This window comes from Ptychodera flava, chromosome 18 (assembly GCF_041260155.1).
Source record: "Ptychodera flava strain L36383 chromosome 18, AS_Pfla_20210202, whole genome shotgun sequence".
Classification (NCBI taxonomy): domain Eukaryota; kingdom Metazoa; phylum Hemichordata; class Enteropneusta; family Ptychoderidae; genus Ptychodera; species Ptychodera flava.
In genome coordinates this window covers 8,293,375-8,321,025 of record NC_091945.1, presented here as the reverse complement: position 1 = coordinate 8,321,025, position 27,651 = coordinate 8,293,375, and the positions used below count along the sequence as shown (strand labels likewise).

The window sequence follows — 27,651 nt, the reverse complement described above, 5'->3', positions numbered from 1 at the left end:
ACAGGTAACTTTCACAAATCTATTGTAGCAATATTCATGCACTACAGTCAGTATAAGAACGCTTGGTGGTATTCTTTCTTTTTCGAATTTAAAATGCTGCAACATTTTCATTGAAACGCCTTCCATTATTCTTTATTGTTTGCGTTGAATTTTTCAGCGACAAGTATTCATTTCAATTGCAATTGTCTCTTTATTGACCAATCCCCACTTTTCAAATCAATATATCAACGTTGAAAACTAAATAAATGTTTCTGACATTTCCTGTCCTCATGTTTAATCTAAATGGTGTTGAAATATATAAAGAAACCAGCATTTTAAGCTGGCAAACGGTAATGAAAGTAAAACACAAATTTATGACGTCCAAGCTACAAACATTGAAATGTTGTATTGACATCTTCACTTTTGAAGAAAATACTATACATTGAAATATACTCAAGTCGAACAAAAGTGATATTAAAAGAAATGATCGTGCTAAGCAAACAAAATACAACAGAGCCTTCTTCGGTGACAGACAACGGTGAGAATATCATATCACAGTCCTTCCAACACTAGGGACTTTGATGATATCAATGACATTTCGCTGCGCTTGAAAACTGCTGCCTTGAAGCACGCGATTGATCACAAGAATTAAACTTTATCACACGACGTTTCTGGGATTGCAATTTTCCCAGCCTGATATCTATTTTTCTGTCAATCCTAGCACAAATATTTCGAAGTTGTAATCGCCCTCAGTCCGATTAAACTTGTATACTCTTGTAAACATTGCAAACACGTGATTTTTTGCAGTTAGTTGTTAAATACGTAAAGAAATATGAATTAAGACTGACGTATTGAATTAAAATGAATTGGACAGTAAGTTAGAGGGTTTGGTAATATTCCAATCGGATTAAGACATTCAGCCTGTTGTACATATAGTGCACCGTGCAAAGAAATCAGGGATCAAAATGAAACTCAGCTGCACGAGAAAACACTGTGAAAAACCCTGGGGAAAACCACAGATATGAATTCTCCCTGTAACTCTTCAAAGGGTCATGGCGTAATATAGTTTTCTCTTGGATCGACGTGCTATTGTTATTCAGTGAAAGCGGTAAGTGTGAATGGATGTGTTAATGACTTGCTTTTGATTTGAATCCTTTTTCTTTGTTTGTTTGCTTACAGAACAAAACAATGCGAAGAGATTTGCATTTTGATAATATTTGCATAAATTATAAATTGCGTTAATGGTTTGTTTTATTCTGTAGGTCGTAAATTTCGAGGAAACAGACCAGAATGCCTCTAAATTAAAGATATCATGACATAACGCTATTCTCTGTTTCGACAAAGGACGACCTGAGAAACTTTACCTTCCGTTGAAATCTAGTTGGTTCGTTTTTCCAGTTCCTATTTTTACTCTAATCGTAAGTAAAGTTTATAAGTTAGGGATGATCGATATAAAGGCACAAAATTCATAAGGTAAATGACAGCGGTGTCTTACCTGGGAGCGAGCCATAAGGCATTTTAAAGCCAGGGGCAGGAGTTTACCCGCTGTCTTGGAAATTACTCACTGGTAGGTTTTGGACTGAGGTGAGCCTCTATAGAGAGTTGTGGTCCATCCTTCCCTTACCGGACTAAGGCAGCGCTCATAATACCCCCTCCCCTCCCCCAGAAGTACGTGGTTTTTTTCAGGTGGCGTGGTAAAAACAAAAGTATCTTAAAGTTTTGTCAAAGCTGTCTACTGAGGGCGTCATCCCGTAAGCATCCAACGGGCCTCATGAATGAACAATTGTATGCGTTTCAAAGATTAGCATTGATTACTATCTATTCGTTACATAAGATAATTCCTTTGACTAACGCTTGTGTCACCAGACGTTGAATGAGTATATATTGGTGTCAAGGTCTTTTCTGCATCATATTCAATAAAAGTTTACCGAAGTTCATGATTTGTAAAATGAGGTTTCGACGGCTGCAAGAAAGGTTCTTTACTAAAAATAAATATCATTTTCATAAATGTTGTTGTATTCTAATATAGATAAACCACGGGAACGGATATGAAACTGTGATATCAGATGAGTACGAAAGATCTTATTGAAAAGGGATTTCATTTTCTTTTTTATGTCAGTGCTCAGGATTTCAAGCAACGAGAGGTTTGCATTAGAGGCGAAAAGCTACCCCCACGTAAACCATTCGTGAATCTCCGTTAAAAGTGACCTGCAAACACTTTCTATCCGAAACCCCTTTCACTGGTCAAATCGATGTCAATTTTGACCGTTTCAGCGGCGGCACCTGTCTTTTGTCTTCAGTCTCGGTCGAAACTCCACGATGTCGACACAACAGTCAACACTGCAGAGATACTAAGGAGCTGACTTCAACGCCACCTGGCGTAGCATCATAACTGGCAATTCGTGCCCCATCTCGACAGTTGAAGCTACCTCGCACAATTTGAGAGGAAGACCAGTTAGAATAATTCAGAAACCATTCATTACGCTGCCCATGAGGTGAGGGTGACACTTACGAAGTTCCGTAAACCATGCAACAGACCGTAGTTTGAGCACGAAGAGAGGGCATTTGATCACCTGGAAGTCTCTTTGTATGCAGTCTCCAAAGGGGAAAACGGAAAAGCAAAGAAGTCTCTGAAGTAAGGTATTTGTCTCGTTACTTATCGCATGAAATTATCTAAATTAGCAGACGAGCGAATTCGGCTGAAGGACCGTTTACGAATAGATGTCTGACGAATTAGCGTACGATACCGATGACGAGAAATGAATGCAACGCTCCGAGAGGAGAGGAGAACAAAAAATTAAGAAGATGAAACGGCGTCCCATTCCAATAGGTTTTTTCACATGAGCAGTTTATTTCAGCAACGTCAGATTCCGTGACTGTCAAAGAGTTTCTCGCAACCTTTACCGGGCATCCTGCGACCATATTTCGTCCAGTACTTCAGCTTCCAGCTTCGTATCGTTTTTTTTTTTTCAATTTCAATTCATTTTATTGCCTTTTTAAAAAAATCTTTGACAAGTTCATTATTACAAAAACTGAAAATAGGCAAAAGGCAAATATGGATCCAGAAAAATAGCTATATGCTAATCGAGTCTGGTCCCATTCTCTTAAATATTTACATTACATATTCCACCATGTGGCGCTCAGTGAAGTGAATAGTATTAAACTTTCTCAACTAGTTTCGTAACAACCACTGTTTTAATGATTTTATGAACTGATATCGTGATGTACTTATTTTAACAGTATTCGGTAAATTATTCCATAACTTTGCACCCATGTACGAAATTGCAAATTGACCAAAAGAGGTATGCATTCTAGGTTCGCTCCAAGTTTGAATCTAGTGTCATAACAATGATCTGCCATTTCATAATAATCTTGTATAGGAAAAGGAAAATTATGATGCAACAAGTCAAAAATAAATATCCCAACAAGAAGTTTGTGAAGTTTATAAACATCTAAAATTTCCAAGTTCTGGAATAAGGGTAAGGAAGGCTCTTGGAATCCAGAAAAAGTTATCGCACTTACACACATTTTTTTAGAGATATAAATAGTATTCTAGTATGATGAATATGTACTACCCCAGACTTCAAGACCGTACATTATAATAGGTAAAATGAAAGCATTGTATAATAAAACAAGTACATTTCTTGGAACATAATTTCTTAATTTGAATAAAATCCCTGCGTTTCTTCTTATGCATTTATTTATTGCGGCAATATGTTCTTTCCACGTTAGATGTTTATTAATTATCACTCCGACAAATGATGCCTCTGAAGCCTCGTTAATTACAATGTTTCTGACAGACAAAATGGGACAAACCAAATGACTACGTCACCGAGTGAACACGCTCGCAAGTGAGCTCTGCAAAGAACGTTTGTGTTATGGGCCTTCTACATCTATGTTGAGGTAATTTTTCAATTGGGCGCTTTAGTTTAGGCTTGTGAACAAGTACCCTGAAGATGAGCGTTGACATTGAGCAATACAGGGCAAAATTGGGATATTTGCCGGCGGAGACCCAGCCCGCCAACGGAAGTTACCAAAGATAGCCACCCTGCGAATTCCATTGTTCAACTGCAAGGTGTTACTCACAGTAAGGCTATGCTTATTGAGTATACTTGTGCTAGGCGGGAATGTTGAAAGGAATCCAGGCCCACCAAAGCTACGCTCAGTGACACAGGAGGCGGCAACGAAAGAAGACGAGGCAGGCATTCTGGAAAAATTGAATTTGCTGATCCGTGACACTCAAGCCATAAATGTTAAACTCGACTGTGTGCAAACTAGAATGAACAATATTGAGGACGAAATGCATGGACTCAAAGAGTTTGCAAACCAGAACAGGGACAAACTAAATTCATTGGAAGAGCAACAGAAATGTCTCGGCGATATTCAAGACTCCATAGAACAGTTGAAACGAGAAAATGAGAAACTTCGCAGAGATAAGGACGATTTAGAAAACAAGAGTCGGAGAAACAACCTTGTATTCTACGGAGTGAAACAGGATAGTCCAAACGAGACCTGGGAAGAGGCAGAAAAAAAGATAAAATCTCTTCTAGAAAATGAGCTAAATATGACAGAAGACATTGAATTTGAAAGATGCCACCGACTCAAGAATGCACGTGCTACCAGAGGACCCTTGCCAATTATTGCAATGCTGTCAAAATTCAAAGACAAAGGGAAAGTCCTGAAAAGTGCTCATAAACTACGTGGCACAGATATCAGTATCGGTGAAGATTTTTCAGAGAGAATTAGAAATGTACGTTCAAAACTAATCGCCTACCGCAAATCTCTAACAGACAGCAATAAATCTTTGAAATCTTCGTTCGCTACGATAAACTGATTTGTATTGATGAAAGTGGAAGAAGATCTGAGTTGATAGTGAACGAATCAACTGGCCAAGTAGTACAAGCTCATAACCAACAATTCTCTCCATAGGAGTGTGGCCGAAGCCCTGAGCTCGAGGAAAAAGAACTTTCATTGCTATTCTGGAACATTAGAGGTCTAAAGGCTTAGAGAAATGACAAGGATTTTATTTCTATTTGCAAAAACTACGACCTTGTTGGTTTGTTAGAAACGTTCTGTACAGCACGTGATAATATTGAGTTTTTAGAAAATTATAGTGTTAAGTTACCATGCTTCCAGACATAGCCATAGAGGACGCCCAAGTGGTAGTGTTGCTCTTTATATCAGAAATTAACTTGTTACGAAGGTTAAAAAATTGCCTAGTGACCTTGAAAATTGTATTTTCGTTCAACTTGACAAATCTCTTTTCAAACACCATAGGGATGTGATCCTTGGATGCTGCTATTTCAGACCCGACAGTTTGTTAGATAAATTTGATGCCTTAGAGTCGTTATTAATCATTTTTTGTAATTTGTATCCAGAATCACTATTTATGTTGGGTGGAGATTTTAATGCGCGTACAGGAACAAAAGATGACTACATTGCTGATGATTCTACGTGCTATCTGCCCTTTGATAACTTGCAATACATTTCAGATGATTTTACTGTCGTTGTAAAATGGATAGGAATTCGAAAAATGATGAGGTCAATGCAGCTGGGAGCGCTCTTTTGCAGTTGTGTAAATGCTTTGATATACATATTGCTAATGGTAGACTGTTCGATGACACAGCTGGTAACATTACATGACTGTAACTGCTAACGGTTGCAGTATTGTTGATTACGTTATTTTGTCATCTGAGTTATTCAAGCACATGACGTATTTCAATATCATTCCCAGAGCTGAATCGGACCACTTTCCACTCGCCGGCTGCGCGTTTCCACTGGACAGACAGCTGTAAAGATTCATTTCATCAGAATTTGCTGTCAAGAACTCCTCAGATATTGACCTCTGAGGCAAAGGATGCATTGCCGAATGTCAGTCTTGCCATTTCCAGATTAAATGATGCCTTGAAACTAGCTGGATCTGACGGTCAATGTAAAAACCGGGAATACAATCAAAGAGGTAGCCAACCTCCATGGTATGGGCAACGGTGCGTGGAGTTAAAACGTTGTTTGGTGGAGGGACTGTGGTTGTATGTATGAGAAACTCAAGCGTTTCAGAAATGTTGGTACAGATGTGGCGTTACAGGAATATAAACAGACCAAGAAAGAATTTAAAAATACCTGTAGAGAAAGTAAACTAAATTATCAAACAAGTATTAGAGCCCTATTGAATGAAGCATCGTTAAAGGGCCTAACGACTTCTGGTCAGTTCTTAAAAGAATTGTCCATAAACGTGAAAGTGTGAGTAACGAAATAGATATCCAAGACTGGTACAACCATTTTCGTAACTTATTCAATAGGTCCTGTGATTGTGCTTCGAATAGCCATGATGCAAGCTCAATAGATGAGAAGATTAGTACTTTCCTTGCCAATACTAACTGGCAAGTAGAAGAAGAAACCCCCGTAAGTGATCACAGTACACATATTAATTCTCCAATTACAGATCAGGAAATATTGCAGTCTAAAAAAACTTGAAAGAAGGGAAATCTCCGGGCCCAGATGGGATCCCAAATGAATTTTACAAATACTCAGGACGTATAATACACCCACTTTTGGTTGAGATCTTAAATTATATTTTTGATTCGGGTACATTTCCAACAGAATGGACTAGCGCCATCATAATACCACTTTTTAAAAAGGGTTTGAGTAGTGATGTAAACAATTACAGAGGGATTTCTCTCTTAAATTCATTAGGCAAAATTTTCACCACTGTTTTAAACAATCGTCTTACAAAATGGTCAGAGTCAAATAATGTAATTTCAGACTGTCAAGCTGGTTTCCGTAAAGGACATAGTACTTTGATAACATTTTCGCACTTCTGTTTGGTTTACAGAGGTGTTTGGTTTGTAGAGGTTCCATAAACATGGCATTCTATATGGGAGATGATGTTCTGTATAGACAGGTTTCCAGTTTAGACAGGGTTCACTGTACTATGTACGGCAGATGAGTAAGCCAAGTCTATAGTTTTACATATTGGGCTGGTTGAGATACACTGATAATAAGCTAATACCCAGATATACAAAGGCCGTACATACACAGAGTCAGCAGGAATAAAAGACAAAGTCATGGTCACATGGTTCAAACTAGATGTTAGAATTTTTATTGGTTGATTCAAAATGGAAACAACACAACAGTAACCATGGCATTAGGGAGAACACAATGGGATTGAAAATGTTGGCTGCTTAAGTTGACTTCACTAGTTTAAACTAAATGTAGTCCTGCTTAACCAAGTCTATAAGGTGTCTACAGTGGATTGACAGACTATACCAGCCAGACCCTTCTCACCCCTTCAAATCCAGATATAATACAACAGTCCCATGGTAAGTTTTGGCTGGATGGGCTAAACCATAGCAAAGTTGGGGGAGAGCCTTTCACGTTGAGGAGACTTATGAACTATGTTCTCTAAGTTGCAACTGCACTGTCATGGTGGTTTAACCCATTCATCAACTAAACTTTGGTTTCACCCCATTGTATGGTATGAAATTGGAAGGCTCTATGTACAGATAATGGGGGTGAGCGGGTTCAACTTGGTCCGCCAGCAAACTGGCCAAACAATTAATTTATTATAATACAAAAATAGAGCTGGGGCCATAGTTTGCCGTGTCCTATCCCCAACAAGACCGAACTCACTTGACATCGAATGCAGTGAGAAAACTGGAAGGAAATTTGTTTGAAATTATATCTTGAATCAACTTTTCTCAATGTAACTTGTAGAGTTGAGCAAATATCTGGTAGGTACTTTCATTGTTCATGGACTGAACAAAATCTGTTAGGGCATTTCATTGAATTTTACATTAATATCTCTTAACATTATATTGTTTCATGCTTTTTGTGCGACAATGATTAGAATGAAGATCAAAAAAATTCTACTGAAAAGGTTATTAAAGATATGAGGAACAAGTTATTTCAATTTTTTTTTACAGAAAATTCTACAAGAAAACACTTTTAAACCTCTCTAATGCTACTTTTGTGAGTAAATGACCATGCAAAAATCTCTATCTTGCTGTAAAACAGGAAATGTATTCTTTGAGAAAACGTTTTGAGAAAATGAAATGATTTCAATCAAACAGATGAAATTGTTTCATTTGACCATATTCATGTCTTCTGAAAATTCACAAAAATTTTCAAGAGTCATAAAATACCATCATGTTATAATCTTCACTGATGTCAAAAACATATGTTCATTAGCTAGATTTCAAATTTTTACCTTGTGGACAAAAATTCTGTCTTGAAAGTTGAAACACTGGCCAAGTTCGGCTGTCATAGACTTGTACTCTATATGGAGCCTTGCACTGGATGAAGTGAGAAATGTGACATAATCTCTAAATTTGGGGAGATTTTCTGAAATACATTCATGATAAATGCAAGTGAAACAGAATTATCGCAATGGAAGGGATTTTCATGGACTACTCCTACTGTTGATTTTTCACCTGGTATGCTTGGATGAATATGTCAGGTACAAAATTCCTCCCTAGTTGTTGGTAGAAAAGCCCATGGGTATTATGAATATTCAGTACTTATCTGATAGCTTTGATAACTACTAGACTTAACATCTACTTGCACCTCCCAAACTGCACTGTAATACTGGGTATTTCACAGTGGTCTTACTGATTGTACTTTTCAATTCAGGTGGCATATGAAAATGACTTATAAAATTCATAAAAATATTAATACTTGACAAAAATTCCCATTCAACGCAGACATACTTGCTTGCAAAACAAACATTATGGGTACCATGGTCCTTATATACAACATAGAAACCGGCAGACCAAATTGCACTGTCGTTTGCAAGCAAGCAAATTGTGACAAAACAAAAATGGACAACTTACAAAATATCACAACTTGCTGAGTACCTTTGACAAATTAAAATACAGATATCAGAAATCAGCAAAACGACCATGATTACTTTGATACAGACTTCATATTAAAGGTAGGAAAGAATACAGTACATCTTCAGAATTCTAAAAAAATCTTTTCTTTTTTCACCTGAGCCATTGAACATGTTCACCAGAGGAAAGTGTATATTGGGAACAGCAATGATAATCAGTAAAGAATACGAAAAATTATACATCAGCTGAAATTAGCTCATTTTTTCATGTGGGTGCACATGACAATTCAGGCATAAAAAAACCATCTTAATTTTCACAACAGTTTTGTAAACAATTCTTGTGACTGCAACCCACTTTCTTAATCCTCATCATATCTACAAAACATGTCCAATAAATCGGAAATCTATTTAATTCAGAAATCGCTGAACACAAAATGAAAAACCCTGTTAAAGTTTACTACAGTTTCCTATTGAAAACCCTCAAAACTTTCTTTTTTTATTTTGTTATCTTTCTGTATAAAATATTTCAAAGTTAAAAAGACTCTGCTATCAATACAATGTTACAACCTTCCAATAGTTTACAGAGAGAAGAATAAGTTATATCATCTGACCTTTGAACTTTGACCTGGGCAACGACCTCTACCATTTCAGACCTCTTTAAAACTGATAGTTTGCTAATATACACACCATCATCACAAGTCAAATATAGAAACATGAGATTTAGTAGAAAATGATAATATACATGCTTAGTCCATTGTAAAAGAGCTTGCATAACAGAATAGTTGGTAAGAGTTTTCAGTTCATTACGTCTAAATCAATTAATACTTTAAAAAGGCATTTAAAAATTTTCATTCGAAGAAAAAGGCAGTAGTCTTGATTTGGTTCTTTTCATCAAATCTAAAATGACAAAAAATGTCAAAATTTACCTATTTTCTAAGGGGACCTATACAAACACAATTTTATGGCATTAGTGGTGGGTATAATTGCCTTGATATCATCCTGAGTCATGACATCACACATATTACTTTATTATTTAACCCTTTGCACCTTGACCCCCTGGTGACCTATGACATCATGCCAACATTTTTGTCCAAGCCGGGTTCAAAGGGTTAATAGCCATATTTTGAACTGATAATCCTTCCTGAAATGGTACATGCAGATTTCATGTCAACTTTAAAAAAAAACTCTTTTCAAAGGGGACAAAAGATGTTATGTGGCTGTTCTGAGTACATTATGGGGGCATCTTGTCTTTTTCAGCACAATGATAAATACATGTTTTGCATACACTGTGTTTACACTGGTTTAGTTATGAAATACAACCACATTTCATTAAAGCTGACTTTAACTCTGGGACTGCTATGTGTTAAATGTACCATTCTTTCTTCTTTTCCACTTGCGGTTGTTGCCTGACTGCCGTGTCAGCATCTGGCGCCGATTCTGCTCCCTTGGCTTCGTTTGTGTTGTACGATCCCTTGTGCCTGGCGATGTATCGGCCAATCACAACCAGAAGAACTATAATTGCAAAGATGAGAACTGCAACAACACCTGTTAATATAAAAGGGAAATAAAAATATGAGTTTATTGTTCTTCACAAAGCACTGTGAGATGTTGTTGACTTTAATGATCTTAGTTATTACCTCAGTGAGCATGTTTAGATGATATTTAAAAACAAGAAAAAATCTCTAAAACATTACATTTTCAAAAGAACATATTGGGGCCATTTTATCATATGATACAAGTTACATGGTTCCACTACCAACAAATTGGTTGCCATTTTGAATAATGCATGATGGGTAACATTTCCATGAAGCAGACTTACAGCCAATGGCAACTCCATCATTGTTGAATGATTTCTGTGCCCCAGAAGCAGGTACAGGCATGAAAGAAACGTTCATAGAAGGCCATGCACTGCTTGGTGGGAAAGGCTCTCTGGTGGTGGGTGGCAGAGTTGATGGTTCAACGCCACACATTGACTCCTCTGCGTTTTCAAGGACAATGTTGTTTGGCCTGGGTTCCTCAAATGCTTTCTTCAAAGGATAGATGTCATTGAAGGACACTCTGGAGATGCAACCAACGAATCCAGGAGAGTTGTCATCTGCAATGTGATTGAAATGAAGATATTACTGGGAGGCATCATGGGCCAGTGGCTAGAGCAGTGGATGCACGATCACAGGATGGTGAGTTCGAGCCCCGGCATGGCCATGGTGTTTTGTCCTTGAGCAAGGCACTTTATTCCTCATTGCTTCTCCCCACCCAGGAGTGATGGGTACCTGGTAGGACAGTGGTTGTAATATGTGTGCGTTTAGCCCTGCTGCGCTTATTGGCTGCACATGTGAGCTGTTGTTTGTGCTCCAGGGAGTTGAGTGGTATCATATTAGGTCCTGTGACCAGGGGTAATAATAATTGTAAAGCGCCTTGATCACATGTACTTGTGGATATGTGCGCTATATAAGAACCCATTATTATTATTATTATTATTATTACTGTAAGGTACTTGCAGTGAAACATTTGACAACATGAGCAGAAACAGCAAGACCGCTTATTCTCATAGTATAGTGCCAGCAATCAGATCAAAATTTCTTCGACAAGATAACATTAGTCTGTCAATTCATATGAGATGATCCTCTTTGCATTAAAAAGTTATCGTGTGTAATGGCATCAGAGTAAACCAGCTTGAGGTTCAGAAACACTGTTATCATGGCAACTTGGAATACTCACCATAGCGACCAATGAAGAGAGTGCGTGGCGAGTTAAGTTGTGTCTGAGTGAGACCACTGAAGGTTTCGGTGACAATGCCGTACGTATCAACTCTAATGACAACTTGAGGGCCATCTCGGACAACTGTCAAATCATGATACAGTCCATCAGCGTAGTTTTGGGGGTCAATAAGCTCTCGGTCACCATCACCAAGATTAAAGGACACAACAATATTACCTGTAAATAATAAAATATAAATATTCATTCATTTTACATTGACAAACTCTGAAGGTTTGATCTCACAACACACACAAGATCAACCAAATGAGATAACTACTAATTCATTGACAATAATGATCAACTAACTTCAAAGAGGAAATACTACATTATGTACACTGTAGCTGTCACTTGAAGTAACATGACTTACAGTTCTTGTCAATGAGGAATTGGTTGCTTTTTGGTTCAAGTTATTCACAACCAGCGCTAAAATCAAAGTAGCCTAATTGAGATACCAAGTCAAAGAACCCACATCAAGGAATCCGGACATACGACTGTTATACTTATACTTCCAAGCTTGTTGGAAAGCTTTATATTGGAAACGTCATGTTTTACTGGTTCAGCCAACTTGACCTTATAGCTGCAGATGAACCACTTACATGTATGACTTCCTGCTACAAATGAAGGCTAACTGATTCATTTTATTGAAGGGTCGACTTTATTGAAGGGAATTTTGTAATTGCACACTCCATAGTCAGTAGTCATGTCTGGCTGTGGCTATAACCATATGCCTAATTTGTGATGACTAAACCTGTACATCCAGTGTGTCTATAAAGCAATAGTAACTCCCCTTTTCTAATTCGCTGATGAAAATTATGTCTCCTGGGATAATATATGTTCAGGCTTTCATCCCTATATCCTGACATATGGTACCAGTTACCACAGCAAGCATGGTGGTGTACCATATTAATGGGGTCAGAAGTCTGCACATTTCCACCGTATTGTGCATTGACCTAAAACTACACATCATAGGTTAATGTACCACACTGGACGGGTTAAAAGTTTGTATATTGAAAGTGATATTTACCCTGGTTATTCAAACTGATATCCAGATAATCATCAAAATCTCCACTCTGGATTCTGACCAGAGTTCCCTGTTTGACGTTGGTTACAAATCCCACACGGACTTCTTCCCTGCTGGAATCTATGGATTCGACAACCCGGAATGTGTAGCGAATTCTGCTTCCAGATGCCAGATTTGTACCAACCTCTGAAATTGGAATAAATGCGATAGTGAAGTTTAAAGGCACAATCCCTGCCTCTTGCCGTCAGAATTCAAAGAAAGCTATGGAATTCTTTTTCTAAAGTCTCCCCCTGGTGACTACTGTAGTTCTGTTGTCGCTAGGAAACACAATGGACATACAGTATTATTGTTGAAAGAGGTAATTATCAAAGAGTCAGCAGCTGTAACTTTTGAAGATATTTTCACTATTTTAAAACTCTTGTCCTACTCCTCCCAATAGCAACACTTAGCTTGTCAGACACCGTTTGTCTCTGTAAAATGCAATGTTATTGTTTACATTCAAATTCTAGTCCAGACCAGATTTCAGTGGTCATCAATAACAATGCAGTTTACATTATGTACAGGCTAAATTGACAAGCTCAATACCATGTATCTCATCATACTTTGGGGAGTACAGAAAGACCCTGTAGTTGACATTAAAAACAAAAACAGTGAAAAAAATTATCAAAAGTCACAGTTACACTTGCCCTTACACTGTCAGTAGGAATTCTCAAGTCATTTTATTCTCTTTTGGTGTTTCAAGACATGGACAGCAAAAGTGTTTCAGTTATTCCAATATTACTACATATGGTTTCTTTTTATTTTTTTTTCTGACCATAACAAAAACCAAGAACTTGAAAACAGTGCGAGGCAGTTTAAATTCATGGTATAGAATACACATAAAGAGTCTTGGGATCAAATCTTTGTTGGTAATATACAAATCTTATTTGAAACCATCATCTTCACAGTATGACATGCAAGTTTGGTTGCCTGTTTTCTTTGAGACTTGTCTGTACCCAAAGCACAAAAAGCTTTACAAGGCACTGTGCTAAAACAACTAAATCATGATGAATTGTCATTAGATTTTAGATTGAATATTGATGTGGTCTCTCTGTGACAGACCTTTTGGTACAGCAAATTTTTTACAATGTTTTACTGATATGTTGCTTGTGTGGACTTATTTCAATGCTTGTGGAGTAAATGAAGCTTTCACCACCTTAATTTTGTAAAAATCATAAATTTAATCTTTCCCCATATGGTAAACACAGGGATAGAAGCCATTTTATATCTAAATATCGGGCAGAATGCGCCTCGCGGATAGATGTTCAGACTCTCAAACTTTTACAATATTCTTTTGGCTTACCATTTGTAGGGGCTCATTTTGAAGATTATGGAGTAAATAAAGTTTTGACTAGTTCAGTCTTGTGACAATCAGGATTTTACTTTACTCATGGAGATAACACAGGGATGGCAGCCATTTTGAATTTCAAATATCGATAAATATTGGGTAATTTGTTTCTCTGGTTTTAGTCTTTCATTTTCAAGGTGTGATCTACCTTAATTGTTGGCGATTTTTTTTAAGTTTCAAATTTTGCATATTACCCCTGCTTTTTGTTCTTTACATTGTAAGAGAATGGTTTCAGCATCAAGATTTCGATGTCTTACCTGTAGAACAGATTGGACCACCAAACGCTGTGGCAGTACAGTTACACTTATATCCGGAGTATTCCTCGATGCAAATTCCGTCATTGAAGCATGGATCACTGTCACAGCGGCCAGTACATCCAGCACTCACTCCATAGGTATAGTAGGCCTTTCCAGCCAGGTCCATGACTTTGCCGTTGACCATCAAAGCACGCATGCACCCCACATACCCATCAGTGCTCAAATCAGTAGTACCTGTTGCATAAAACATCAAAGAAGTTTATTACTCTGGTTCTAAATGCTTTGCGAGGTAGAACCTAAATGGACACAAGCTGTGACTTTCATGAAAATTTTTATTATTTTTCTTTCAAAAAACAAATCAATTTTCATGTTTTCTCCCTTTTTAATGTTGAAATACATATTAGCCTGGTAAGTACAATGTCTTATGTATCATAATGCGACATTGTTGTTCACAAATTAATTCTTATTACGACTTTTATTCAGTTGTCTGCAGTCACGTTGGACATTAAAACCACACAAGCTGTATCTTGAGGATTTAAAACACACCATTCCCTGCTCCTTGGACCTGTTTTCACTCATGTTGATCATGGAATTGCCAATTTTAGTCACGGGACATGATTCTGTACATAGGTTACAATATGAAAAACAAGCCTCATTAAAATTGGCAGTTTCCATGCGTCCTTTCGTTGAATTGCCCTTGCTGCTTTACTACAATAGACAAGCAGGAATACCATCAGACATACTTTTGAGAATACTGTAACATCAGACTGTACTTACCAACATATAGGTGTCCACTTAGATTGAGTTTGTAATGGCCCTTCTGAGCAGCTATCACTGTTGGACTGCTGGTGTCAACCTGTAAAGACGCCTCTTTCATGTTTCGAGAGATTTTCACAGTGTGCCAGTCATTGTCGTTGAGTGGGGTGTTACTCTCGCTTTTCAGCTCAACTCGACCATTGCCGACATTGTAGCTGAACTGTACTACATTAGGTGCTGTACAAACCAAAGACACATACCAGCAGGATTAGGTGAAAGTAGAAAGCGCCTCGGGGACAAATATTCAGATTCTCAAAATTCCACAATTCTTTTCTGATCTACCACTTGTGGGGGCTCATTTGAAAGGTCTTGGAGAAACAAAACTTTTCACCATCTTAGGTTTTCGAAAATCCAAAATTTAATTTTTTCCCGTAAAGTTAACACAGGGATGGTTGCAATTTCAAATATCGGTAAATGTCAGGTAATATGTTTCCCTTGTAGCAAAAGTTGCATGGTAACCCCTGATTTTTATTCTTGATTTGGCAAGAGTATGGCTGAAAGTTTCATTTAGGAAAGTTTGAGCAAAAGTTTAAGTCATTCACTTTTAAGGCACATACTACCGGGTACCTAAAACCACACACATTAACTCAGCAACTTTACATAGAAGACAAAATGTGCTCAACTTTATCTCATGAATGATACCATGTTGGCCAGAAAAAAATATTTGTAGAATTGAAGAGACTCTAAGGGGTAACAAATCTTATAACAAGACTGAATCCCTGATATATCCCTGTATGACAATATCAGAACCGGCAAAGGTCCTTTAGCTTACAATATAAATACAACAGGTAGCCTACATAGTTTTCTTATGGTGCATACTTCACTGAACTTCTTTCAAAATAGGTCACTGCGACAGCATTGCCGGATGATGTTACCTCTGTCATACAACAAATAGTTATACTATATACAAGTATGAGCTGTCCTGGAAAAATTGGGAACGTTTGTGCAGACTAGACCAGGCTCATTTTTAAGGCATCTTTATAGAATGTCTGGTACATGTCCCATTACATGTCTAAAAGCCAAGACAAGGGGCCTAGCTATGTACTCCAGTACTTACAAAGAAGTTCAACTCTTATGTAGTCAACTTGTCCTCTATTGTACAGCAATACACCACTCTCTGCAGTCGTCTTGAAATCAAACGATGCATCCCCTGATACAACACCATCAAATGTTGGGAATCGAATGTGAGCTTGCTCTGTACGGAAAGTTGCCACATTGTCCAGAGTCACTGGAAATAGAGAGGTGAAATATTGTTCAATATCGATATAATTATATCACCATGGAAATGAGTTCATGCACCATCTGTATCATGAAACATGTCTTTAGCAAATGACCTACACAGCCGTACAATTCATAGATTTGATTATTTCAAGACTACACCTGGTCAGCCCTGGATTTTTTGTACGCTGAACCTTGTTTAGTTAGCATTGACAAATTTTCCTGATTTATTTAGGTACTTTTTCACTGCATAAGATGCCAATGTCAATGTCAATATCTTGATGATGAGAATCTCTCATATTGCTTCAGGAAAGTCATCTAATTTCAGAATGTTCAACATCAGTGTCCAATTGAAATCATAAATAACTGTGTCTACAGGGGTTGCATTTGAAAATTCTTCCAATATCTTTATTTCATTGGTGTTATAAATACATTAAAGGTAGTTTATTTGCTCCAAATCATTTGGTTTGAAAAACATATCCTTATTAAATTAGTTCTCAATTTTAAAGGTGTCTGTGCAAAGAAAGATTCCTCTGTATCATGTTGTGAAAAAGTGATAATTTTCATGTACCGGTACATTTCAGTTAGCGTCTGTCTCGTAATATATATCACTGTATCAAGTTGGTAAAAGCAATTACTGTATTTTCATGTTTACTTCAATCCTCTCTGTGCTCGTTCAAAATTATCAAATTGCAAGCACCTGTCCAAGTTTGGGTAAAACTGTACAATATCTGATCACATGGTTGGATCTATACTCACATAAAAGGGGGTGGGGGGAGTTACAATCGAATCAATAGGTGAAATTTGAAAAGACTAAGGTATAACAAAACCAAGTGCAGAAATATTACATAGAATTATACGTATTCCTCTGCAAGTATCTATACAAATGTATTTGTTTGCGCCACTTTAACATGATTTCTCCAGCATCTGCTTTCTGTAGAACACTGGAGAAGTCAGATTGTGACATTTCATTCTGGAGTATGGATATTGATGTGACATTCAGATTCAGTGTGACTCACCATCTCCTTTGCATTTCAGTTTTCCAAGTTCATGGTAACCAATTGAGTTAGCTCCTAGGGTGTCTCCAAATCTGAGCTGTACCACTGGCAGATATTCCTTGTCAATGAGATCACCAGAATCAACAGCCTCTATGTTGTCGTCTCTGTCACAGTTACACCAAAAATCCTTGGGTGTGCAGTCCAATTTAATACCACAGTCACACTACAATGATGGTGTAAAAAATTGCAATAAATTTTTCAGTGAGGCATAGATGAACAAGACTACAATTCAGATTGTGCTTGCTATAGAAATCCAAACTCTACTCATAATCTGCTTAAACACTACCAAAAAACTCTGAAAAACTTAGGTGAAGTCTGCTTCAATTCTTGAATCGGCTTACATATTACGAGAAAACAAAACAAAAAAAAAACATTGCATGTGTAAAATTTTCTGTGTGTTTTTGAACCTCTAACCTGCTTTATGTTTGAAAATTTTGAGTGGATGCAAAACATAGAGTTTAATTACTCTGGTCTGATCTTGACAAGCATAATGAGAGCTCTTACCTTCCTGGTTCCTGGCCCAGCTCCTCCCCAGTAGACCATCTTTTCATTGGTTCGTCCAACCCACCAACCATAAGGTTCTTCACCAGCTTGACAGAGAGGGAATAAAAAAGAAAATATTTATCTTCCCTGAGAATATCAATACAACTGTGTAAGAGGACAACATGAATGGCACTTCAGACAACCTTTAAACTGAAAATATATCTACTATTTCTGGAGGGTTTATCGAAACTGATCCTTGACCTTCAGTATTTCAAGGGTGTACCTTTCATCTTTTCTGAACTAACAGAACAAAATCATTCTCCTTTGGTATTATTTCATTCAGTTTCATTGCGGCGCTGATTGAAATTGTACGTTCATCACTAATTGTAGAAATGTGTGCACGACATTGCTGGTGCTGACAGAAATTTAGACAAAGTTGGTCTTTCTTACTGCAGCTTGTGGTTGGCACAGAACATCACAGAACCAATTTCTGAAAGTCTCTCCACAATTTTCGGAAAAATGTTCATTTTTGCATATTACTGATGGAACCCTAACATCAAGACGAATAAATCCTATGAGAAGTCAGCCACATCGTTTCAGGTTATGTTATATTTTGCATCCATGCTTTTCAGGCTATTAAACTTGACCTTTGTAATCTCTGACCACTGATTGCATTGCGATACATCTGTTTATTTCAACTTACACAAAGCATTGAGAAGTTTTGAGTTGCGACATCTGTAGGAGATGAACTGGGTACACTCCTCTGAATACTCAATCATGGCAGCAATTTGATCCACACTGGCTCCGTTGTAGTCTATGTCACGTTTGTAAGACCCTGGAGGTCCAAAGTTATTCACTTCTGTTTCTTGTTCGGTGTCATGGCTGACTTCAGTCTGGGCCAGGTCTTGGATGTCTGATACATTCAGAAGAAGAGGTGAAAACTTTATTGAAGTAAACAAGGCACATACTACCGTTTGACCTCTAGGTCCAGCATGAGGTCAATGGTAAATCAGCTGGCAGCATAAACTTCCTCAACTTTGATCTATGTCATCAGTGGGGATATATTTTGAAGTTTAAGGAGTGTATAAAGTTTTCACTGGCTTAATTTTGTGACAATGGGGAATTTATTTCCCAATAGAGATAACACAAGGAATTGGTGGCCATTTTGAATTTCAAATATTGGTAAATATTATGTAATTTGTTTCTCTGGTACCAAAGTTTGCGAGGTGACTCCTGATTCTTTATTTTTGACTTCGAAAGAGAATGGTTGAAAGTTTGCTTGAGGAAAGTTTGAGCAAGAGTTTAAGTCTTTCATTATAGAGGCAGGTACTACCCTGACTTAGCATAGGCGGATCAAAATATACACTGAGCATGTTCACAACCCTGAGGGAGCATACAGTAATACTTGCTGAAGTCAACCAGGTTGAAAGTTCATGTGAAATTGCATCCCAACATAAGTACATGTGTACCCACTCACAAATAAACACATACATACAATATGTATAAACAAGGGTTGTTGATGTGTTATCTCCTGAATCATAATTAAAGCTGTGCAAGTGTTAATTTCTGTATCTTTACCTCCGTCCATATTACAAGTCACCATAAATGGTGGCAAAGGGCCACTCAGATCTGGATCAATGTAATAGTTTCCAGTGTTCCTTCCAATCAGTTTGTACACTTCGCAAGATCTTTCATAGTTAGCTATAGAGAAAACAAAATAACCTCATGGATTGGGTTTTTCCAGCTATCATTAACATATTGCAACTTTCACGTCCAAGTAATCGCAGAGCTGCATTGTCTTTTTGTGTCATAGTTGGATGTGTTACTTGGAAGCATGGATGAAATATTTGATGTCGTAGAAAATGAAATATTAAGCCTAGCAGTAGCATCAAAGGAAAACCATTCATTTTGTCTAGACAGCACTGTATACGTAAGTAGCCTGGTCATATTGTTTGGGATTTCCTTTTGAAAGATAATTTGCTAATTCCACATATTTAATTTATATTCTGCATTGCCAGACTTTACTTTAAACACTGATAAAATTCAGAAATTCTTGCTTTTGTTCATTTATTTACACTGGAATAGCAAACTGACCTCGGTGATGTCTGATACATCTTTCTAGGTAATTTAGATTTATTTCTTCCTGATGAATACTTAGGAATAATTGACAGTGTCTTCATTAAGATGAAATATACTCACAAGTATGGCATGTGGAACCTCCATATCCAGTGTTTGAACAATCACAAGCAAAGTCATCCCAATTCTGACGACATATGCCATCGTGTTCACAGGGATCTGGGTTGCATCTGACAGACAAAACATTTTAAAACAAAGGATTGTAAAATATTTGCTCTTGAGGGCGCTAGTCCACAATAAGCACAGATTCAAATATCTTTGAGGATGCAATTTCATGAACAATATTTCTTTCTTTCAAACGCCGAAAACATTAAAAAATTCAGAAACATGCTGTCAACATGCTTTTATTTGGCAGAAACAATGCATGGAAATCAATAACTATACATGCACTAGTTAGAAAGATGAAATGAATTGTATAATGTAACACCCTCTACCACTGGTACAAGTTGAAATGAGGTCTGTCGACATGTAACAGCCAAGGCATGCCCGAGCAACATATCGGTAATAATTGCTCTATGAATCAACAATTGGAAGCAAACGAAAATCTGACAAGGATATTGAAGAAATACACAGGAAAGTAAAACTAGCATACATCTTTCAGAGGGTGCATGAAAGAAATTACACCTTTGAAGACATAGAGGGTAAATCTGACTGTCTCAGAATGAGAAATGGAAATTCTGCCAACCTGTCAACAATACCACATGTATCAATATTAACACCGCTGACTACCGCGCCAGTGATTCCACTCTGTCCCAGCTCCAAGAAATCCACTTTTTGTGGACCCATGTAAAGGTTCTTCATGCAGCCGCGGAAACCGCCCTCGTTGGTGACGTCATTGGCTGGAAGTGAATCGTCGAATGGAGGAATGTATTTGGAAAATGAGTCAATGAATGCTATGGGTGGTAAGTCAATGATTTTATAACAAAAACAGTTTGATCAATGAATGGTTCAATGAATGAAGAAACATATACAAATGAGGCAAATGAATGGATAAATGAATGAAATGAGTGAGTGCAGAAAGAGAGAAGACGAGAAATAACCGGTAAATAGATATAGAAAAGAATTTATCGAAGTCCCAAAGTCACCACACCAATTAGTTTGTTGTTAGGGGAGGGAGGGACAGAGCGAGGGAACATAAGTTTACAAGGAATGGATTAAAGTTGTGTGATTATATCCCATAATAGCACTCATGATTTGAGGGCCAGGTATGGATCATACGGCAATGTTCCATCGTTCAGGGAATCACAGAAAGTAAGAAGTTCAGTGCTCAGTGCTTCAATATTAAATGCTGATCTATAAAAAGATTATGTCAGTTTGATGTATCTTTATTAATATTTATGATTTGTAAGTGTTAAGGGAAAATGGTTTATAAAACCACATGATTTACAGCAGACAGAAGACAGTTTTGATACCAAAGTTTGAGCGCAGCAAAGTCCTTGTGCCAAGGAAGATATAAGTGTAGGTAGACAGTATTGAATTTGCTGCGCGATAGAAATACGTCAAAGGTACTGACTGAACAGCTTGAATGAAATTTGGAAGATCAAGGAGTTAGGACTGATTGAAAATGAGAAATGTCTTTAAATTGAAATGTTTGCCTGGCGATGATTTGTTGGTATGACTGATTTCAATCAAAAACATCAAAATAGACCTAACTACATTAAAATTACATACAACTACACAATTTCACCGACACAAAACATAACTTGTCATGCTTTCTAGTCAAAAATGCAAAATGCCATAACTGCAAATTATTTGAGTATAAACTTTGCAGACATGTCCATGTGTAAATCAAACCACTAGCCTTCTGGAAGTTTAAGCTGGTCAACTTTCAACCAGATTGAACTTAAGTGAGCTCAAGTATTTTGGTCTGCAAAATGCTTACCATGGCAACAGAAATGGTAACTTTGACAAATTCACAAAAAGAAAGATGACAAGTTAATTTGCACATTCACAAATTCAATTCACCATACATAGGGGATTGATATCTAGGGTTTTATGACAGTAACTATTGACCCTTTGAACCCTGACCTTTCAGTGACCCATGTCATTCTGGGATTCACCTCACACAGAGTTCAAAGGGTGAGAGACACCTAGTTACTCTTTGCCAAATACTTGACCTACCTTCAAAAATATTCCAGGACAGTGTGAGGGTTTGGGGTTTAAAAGTGTTAGTAATCAAACTTGGGAGAATGAACACACACTCAGGCATAGTTAGTAGTGTACACGCTTTGAAATCTCAAACAGACATGATTGGCACATTTTTGCTTCAGTAAACATTCCGTCACATTCAGTGAATTGAATTTCTGTATCTCCTGACTCTGCTTCATCTTTGCAACAATTCAAATTTCTGAATTTGAATTTTGCTCTCAACTGCACAACAAGGTGAGATATAATCTAGATATTAAACCTTCATTTGTGCAGAGCTGTTGTTAGAGGTTAATTCCTGATTCTTGTTCACATTGACTAATTATTTGCGTTACTGGAAGTATCATCACTCTGTTCATTAAATTTGTTTTGAGGCAAAGCTAGCAACAACCTGTGCCTTTAACCCCTTGACCACCGTGAATGCCAGAAATTCCAGGAACCACACTGAATTTATACACAATTGAGTGCTAGATTGCTGGCAAAATCCTGTATTATATTCACATTATCTTAACTTTACTTATTGGTATACGGGACAATATTGGCAATGATTGATAGTCAAGGGGTTACGAGCACTGGTATAAAAATGCCTGTAACACATTTGATAAGATGTTGTCAGTTTCTCTGATTTGGACTGAAGGACTGGCTGCTTACGTGCTCCGCCGATGTAGTTTTGTGATGTAGTCTGAATGTTGATAAGTCTGTCTGTGTTCCATTCCCTGCCGTCAATCTTCAGCTGTGCAAAGTTGTTACTGACTTCAACACGGATGGAATGCCACTGTCCATCATTCAGGCCGTCTCCAGCCTCCATCTCAACCTGGGCTGCAGTCGTGGTGATGATGTCCACGCGAAGACGGCCATCTTTTAAAGTGACAATGATCCAGCCTTTGTCTTGGAGTTCATTGTAGACGAGCAAACCATTCTGATCATATGCACGGAACTCAAATAGAACACTACAGGAAAAAGATATGCGTGTTTATGTTGCAAAAGTAATATCAACACCATATGAGACATGCCACTTAGTGTGAAGAAGTCTCATATCTTGTGAACTTTCAATGTGACATTTTTAAAAGTGGGAGAGAAGAACGAAAATGTAAATTTTTTATCAGTGTGTAATGTTAAATGACATATTTCCTTTTTCAGGTATAACATTTTGCCTTGAAACTCAACTAGTTTCCGGCACCAGCATCTGTCAATGAATATTTCATATAATGTTTTTAACTTCATCTTTCTGATACAAATTCCACCGAAGGGTGAACATGCTTGAGTTTAGCCTGGATTATACAGTCAGTAGTTGTGACACTTGATGATTGTTTTACTATTTTTGTTTTAGATATCAATTTCAAGTTCTTGTTCTACTCCTTAAAGCATATTGAAACACAAACTATTTGCCTTGTCAACACAGCATCTTTATGTGTAAAAAATGCACATGTCACTGTTTACATTTGAATTCTAGTACGGACCAGAATTCACTTGTCAACAATAGCAATACAGTCTACACATGTACAAGGCTGAGTTGACAAGCTGAATACTGTGTGTATCTCAACATGCTTAGGGGAGCAGAACAAGAAATGTAGCTGACATTAAAAACAGAAGTAGAGAAAAGAATCATATGAAGCTACAGCTACAGACCCTTTAATGTAATTTAGAGAATATGTTTATTTGAAGGCATTAAATGTGGGTGAAACATTTCATTTGATTTAAATACAACATGGACTTACGTGAAATTATTTGATGTTCTTCCAAGCATTCGTATGTATGACTCTGATGTTGGGAAGGTAATCGGAACAACCACTTCATCCTGGCAGGTGTAGTCTAGTTTACCGTGAGTTCTGAATGCCGGAACCCCTTCTGTGATGGATTTGATGATGTTATCATTGTTGTAGAAGACGTTCTCAAGACAGCCGATAAAGTTTTTCTTAACAGTTATGCCAGGTTCATCAAAGTCCACAGCTCCGCCAAAAGTTATCTGCCAAACAAGAGAGCAAATTGTGATTATATTTCTGGGTAAATGACACAGTTTTTTTGGATAATTTGTTGGCATGTTTGAACAGAAAAAATGAAAGACTTTGATACCACAAACACTGGCCTTTGTGTTCAAAGTTAAGATAAAATGGTACTTTTGTTAACAATTATGCGTCATTGTGATCAAAGTTTTCAAATATATAATCTTTAAAAAATACATGTATACAAACTTTACCAAAAAATACTGTTAAAACACGTGTTATTGCTTCAATTCATTATAGACAATGACGTTGAAATTGTATTTTAGGGAACAGTCAAACACTTTAATGACAGAAGTCATAAATCCAGCATGCATTTCCCAATGGCCAGTAATTTTAAATAGCGCCCTCAGTGTTGAAACATGCCATCATATCAACAAGGTCAATGACAACACTTACAAACTACATAAAGGAGTTTGTGGGTTACAGGGTGATATAAATCAGCAACACACACTATGACTAAAATAATATGTTTACAAACATTCATGATAATATGAAACACCCACCATTTTGTCAAGGTCAAGCCGCTCGAAGTCTCCCTCAGCTGTGCCATGTACTGTGTGTCTATCAACAGTCATGCTGATGTCCCGTTTGTCTCTTACAATTCTGATGTTATGCCAATGATTATCATCTAGCAGACTGCCAGCAGACAGCTGAGTGGACCCGCTCACCTTGGCACTGCTCCCTGAACATGAATAAATATTAAAACGATTTTACCACCATTGACTTTTCTGTGGTTCAAGAAAATTATACACTGTGTTTTAATAATAACAGTCAAGTATGACATTACTTTTTCATGTATTTTCATCGAACAAACAGTTTTTTTATATGTTGTACTGTAGTAGATTCTTCAAAACACTTACATCTATTTTTGAGTTTTTTTGAATGGTGGTTTCTGTTCTTTTCTGCACATTTTTTTGTATGTGACGCATTGTAGAGTTATCATGAGGGGAACGCTCCATTAACTTGTACGTACCCGAGTAACCCGAGTTGGTTATCAGAGGATTAATCTCTATGTCAACATATGCGAACAGATTATCTTTTAGTGTAAACAAAACATTAGCACTGCCGGAACTACTTTTAGCATGGCCCATGCCGTGACGGCTCTTGTCCGGCACTCATGATTTCCGACCAGCGTTAAAAGTGCCGTCCAGCACTTGCTGTTACTTTGAGGTCATCATTTAGTTCATAAAATTGCATGAAGAGTTTACAAAAACGATGGTACTATAGAATCCCTTTCAATAAAATGCTGTTTAAACAATACTAGCAGTTAATTAACGTACGCTGATTTTGCATCCGAAAAGCTATTTTTGTATGAGAAAGTACGGTAGCGAAAATCAGCACAACAAAACAGGACTTCAGCACAACAAAACAGGACTTTTACTAAAACGTACTCTTTCAATTTCAGTTCAGACTCACATTGCGGAAAGGTGCATGCAATGTAATGAAAGTCACGAGCAAACTTTGGTGTCAACGGATCCAGTCTTTGAATTATCAATGAACACTCACTTATTTTTCTGGTCAAAAGCCAAAGGCTACTTGTCCATCGCAACAAGCCTCTCTATTTGAATCCGCGTGTTCATTTTTAGCTGGATGCCGGCCAAATTGACCGGCTACTTCCGTATTTTGGCCGGCTACTTCTCAGCAATGTTTCGCTCTCTAGTCCCGAAATTCTGGTTTTGATAATAACATTTTGATATTTGTTGTCTTGCAAGCCGGAGATAACATTTCAGAAGTGCCTATGTGGCTATATGTAATCCGGTGAACTTGTTGCTATCTAGTATCAGCCTGTAGTACCGCGATCTGCGAACGTGTACTGTACTTGGAATCGCTCTCGAGGTCATCCTTGCTTTCCCGACTACAGCCCGAATTATTCCGACGTTCACATCGGGTGCAGCTTACCATTGCACTGACGTTACGCCCACCAATAGCCGGCCATTTCCGAATAAAGTCTACGTTTGTTTCTCTCAAACGCGAAAGAGAAGAAAGTCTCAAACGCGGAAGAGAAAGTCGACGCTTCAGAGCTTTTGTTTTCTACGTAAGAGTAGGGCCTTGTCTGATGGGTAGGTTTTTGATCAAATGTAAAGCGACCAAAAGTTACTGAGTCTCATTTGTCATACTTTTGAAACGCCACGTCAATCCATCCATAGTCGATCATAGATCTACATCGCGTTTTGTGGAGGGGCCTTGGTAAAGCGGAAGGGAAAGTCTACGCGGGAGTCTACGCTTGAAAACTTTGATTTTCTGCGTAAGAGTAGGACTTTGTCTGTTGGTTGCCGGAGGTTTTAGATCAAATCTAAATAAACAAACAATTACTTGGTCTCATTTTTCGCACTTTTGAAACGCTACGTCGATCACAGTGTAAACTTTCAGTCCCTCTATCCACCGGTCTGGAAACGCCTATTGTAAAAGGTGACAATCACCTGGATCGCACAGCCAAACCGCGATACGAGGGGCAGTCACTTGATAATGCGTAGCTTGGGTTTGTCCTGCATGCCACAGTCCCCGATTGTGCGTACGCTTTTCTCGAATTTTCGCTGTTTTTGGCCCTCTTAAGTGTTCTCTGCGTCTATCTACGACACGAAGACAGAAATTATCATATCCTGAAACCGGTGTTTGTTTTTCGTGATCCTTCTCCCATCGTAAATGATGATAGTGTGCGATAATTTCTGGGGTTGATCGCTGCGAGTGTGTTGACGCATGGATGTCTATTTTTTACATCCATGGTTGACGTAGCACAAGCAACGGCTGGAATCACACCGGAAAATTTGTCGTCGCTTTCTCTTGCAATGCTAATATTCAGTGCCTCCAAATATGATCTAAATATGTTTTCTGTGTAATATTCTGTGAAATCATGTCTGTTAACTGAGCAGAATAGGATAGACAACTGCAGAAATGCATGGATACAGCAGAGGACTGTGGGTCGACCGATATTGCATTATGTGTAAGCTTACTGTGTCACAATCGACTAATCGACTGCAGGTTGTGTTGTACACATACGGTGTCGTACAGGTTGACGTTGGGTGTCGTCAATTTGGAATTTTATCAAACATGAACACTGGAATTTAGCTCTCTTTTTCAATTATATTCAACATCACCAAAAATCAATGGTAAGCTCGCGAATTCGTTTTATTGTGAAATTAATACCGTGAATTAAATCACTGAAATTTGTGCCGTCCGCCGACCGGCCTCGTTAACTGCCTCTACTATATCTCCTTTCTTATAATATGTACGAGTGGCCATACTGTTTACAGACGGATCCGGCAAGCAATTCATTGACTTAAATTCGCTCTATAGGAGATGTAACGTCACAGGATACGCGCAGCTCTTGGAGTCCTTACTCAGTCCATGGAGGTAGCTACTACCTCCATGCTCAGTCATTACGTTTTTTGCAAGTGCAAGAAAAATCTCGTGGAAAGAACGTTCCATGCTGTTCTGATCACATTTGCATATATGATCAATGCGCGTTACTGAAGTGAAGCGTCCGAAAATAGGAAACTTGAATGAAAGTGAACGAAGAACGATATTTTGTTTCACCATATTTCTAAAACTTAGTTTAGAGCCTAA

The 27,651-nt window shown here is 37.7% G+C and overlaps 1 protein-coding gene across 2 annotated transcripts in view; it reads right to left on the bottom strand.

Annotated features, from left to right (window-relative positions):
* Positions 1–7,055: 7,055 nt before the first annotated feature.
* Positions 7,056–27,651, bottom strand: part of LOC139116759 (contactin-associated protein-like 2) — a 54,495-nt gene continuing 33,899 nt past the window's right edge. Inside the window, exons 6-21 of one of the 2 annotated variants that reach the window (XM_070679403.1) lie at positions 24,591–24,769; positions 23,803–24,050; positions 22,736–23,034; positions 20,625–20,832; positions 20,003–20,109; positions 19,382–19,504; positions 18,507–18,716; positions 17,825–17,910; positions 17,282–17,483; positions 16,102–16,272; positions 15,006–15,221; positions 14,229–14,462; positions 12,588–12,770; positions 11,525–11,740; positions 10,626–10,901; positions 7,056–10,351 (exon numbers count right to left, since the gene is read on the bottom strand). In XM_070679403.1, the coding sequence (XP_070535504.1) occupies positions 10,170–10,351; positions 10,626–10,901; positions 11,525–11,740; positions 12,588–12,770; positions 14,229–14,462; positions 15,006–15,221; positions 16,102–16,272; positions 17,282–17,483; positions 17,825–17,910; positions 18,507–18,716; positions 19,382–19,504; positions 20,003–20,109; positions 20,625–20,832; positions 22,736–23,034; positions 23,803–24,050; positions 24,591–24,769 (3,140 nt within the window). In that variant the 3' untranslated portion in view covers positions 7,056–10,169. The remainder of the gene's footprint in view (positions 10,352–10,625; positions 10,902–11,524; positions 11,741–12,587; positions 12,771–14,228; positions 14,463–15,005; positions 15,222–16,101; positions 16,273–17,281; positions 17,484–17,824; positions 17,911–18,506; positions 18,717–19,381; positions 19,505–20,002; positions 20,110–20,624; positions 20,833–22,735; positions 23,035–23,802; positions 24,051–24,590; positions 24,770–27,651) is intronic. The other variant, XM_070679404.1, reaches the window with a different exon arrangement.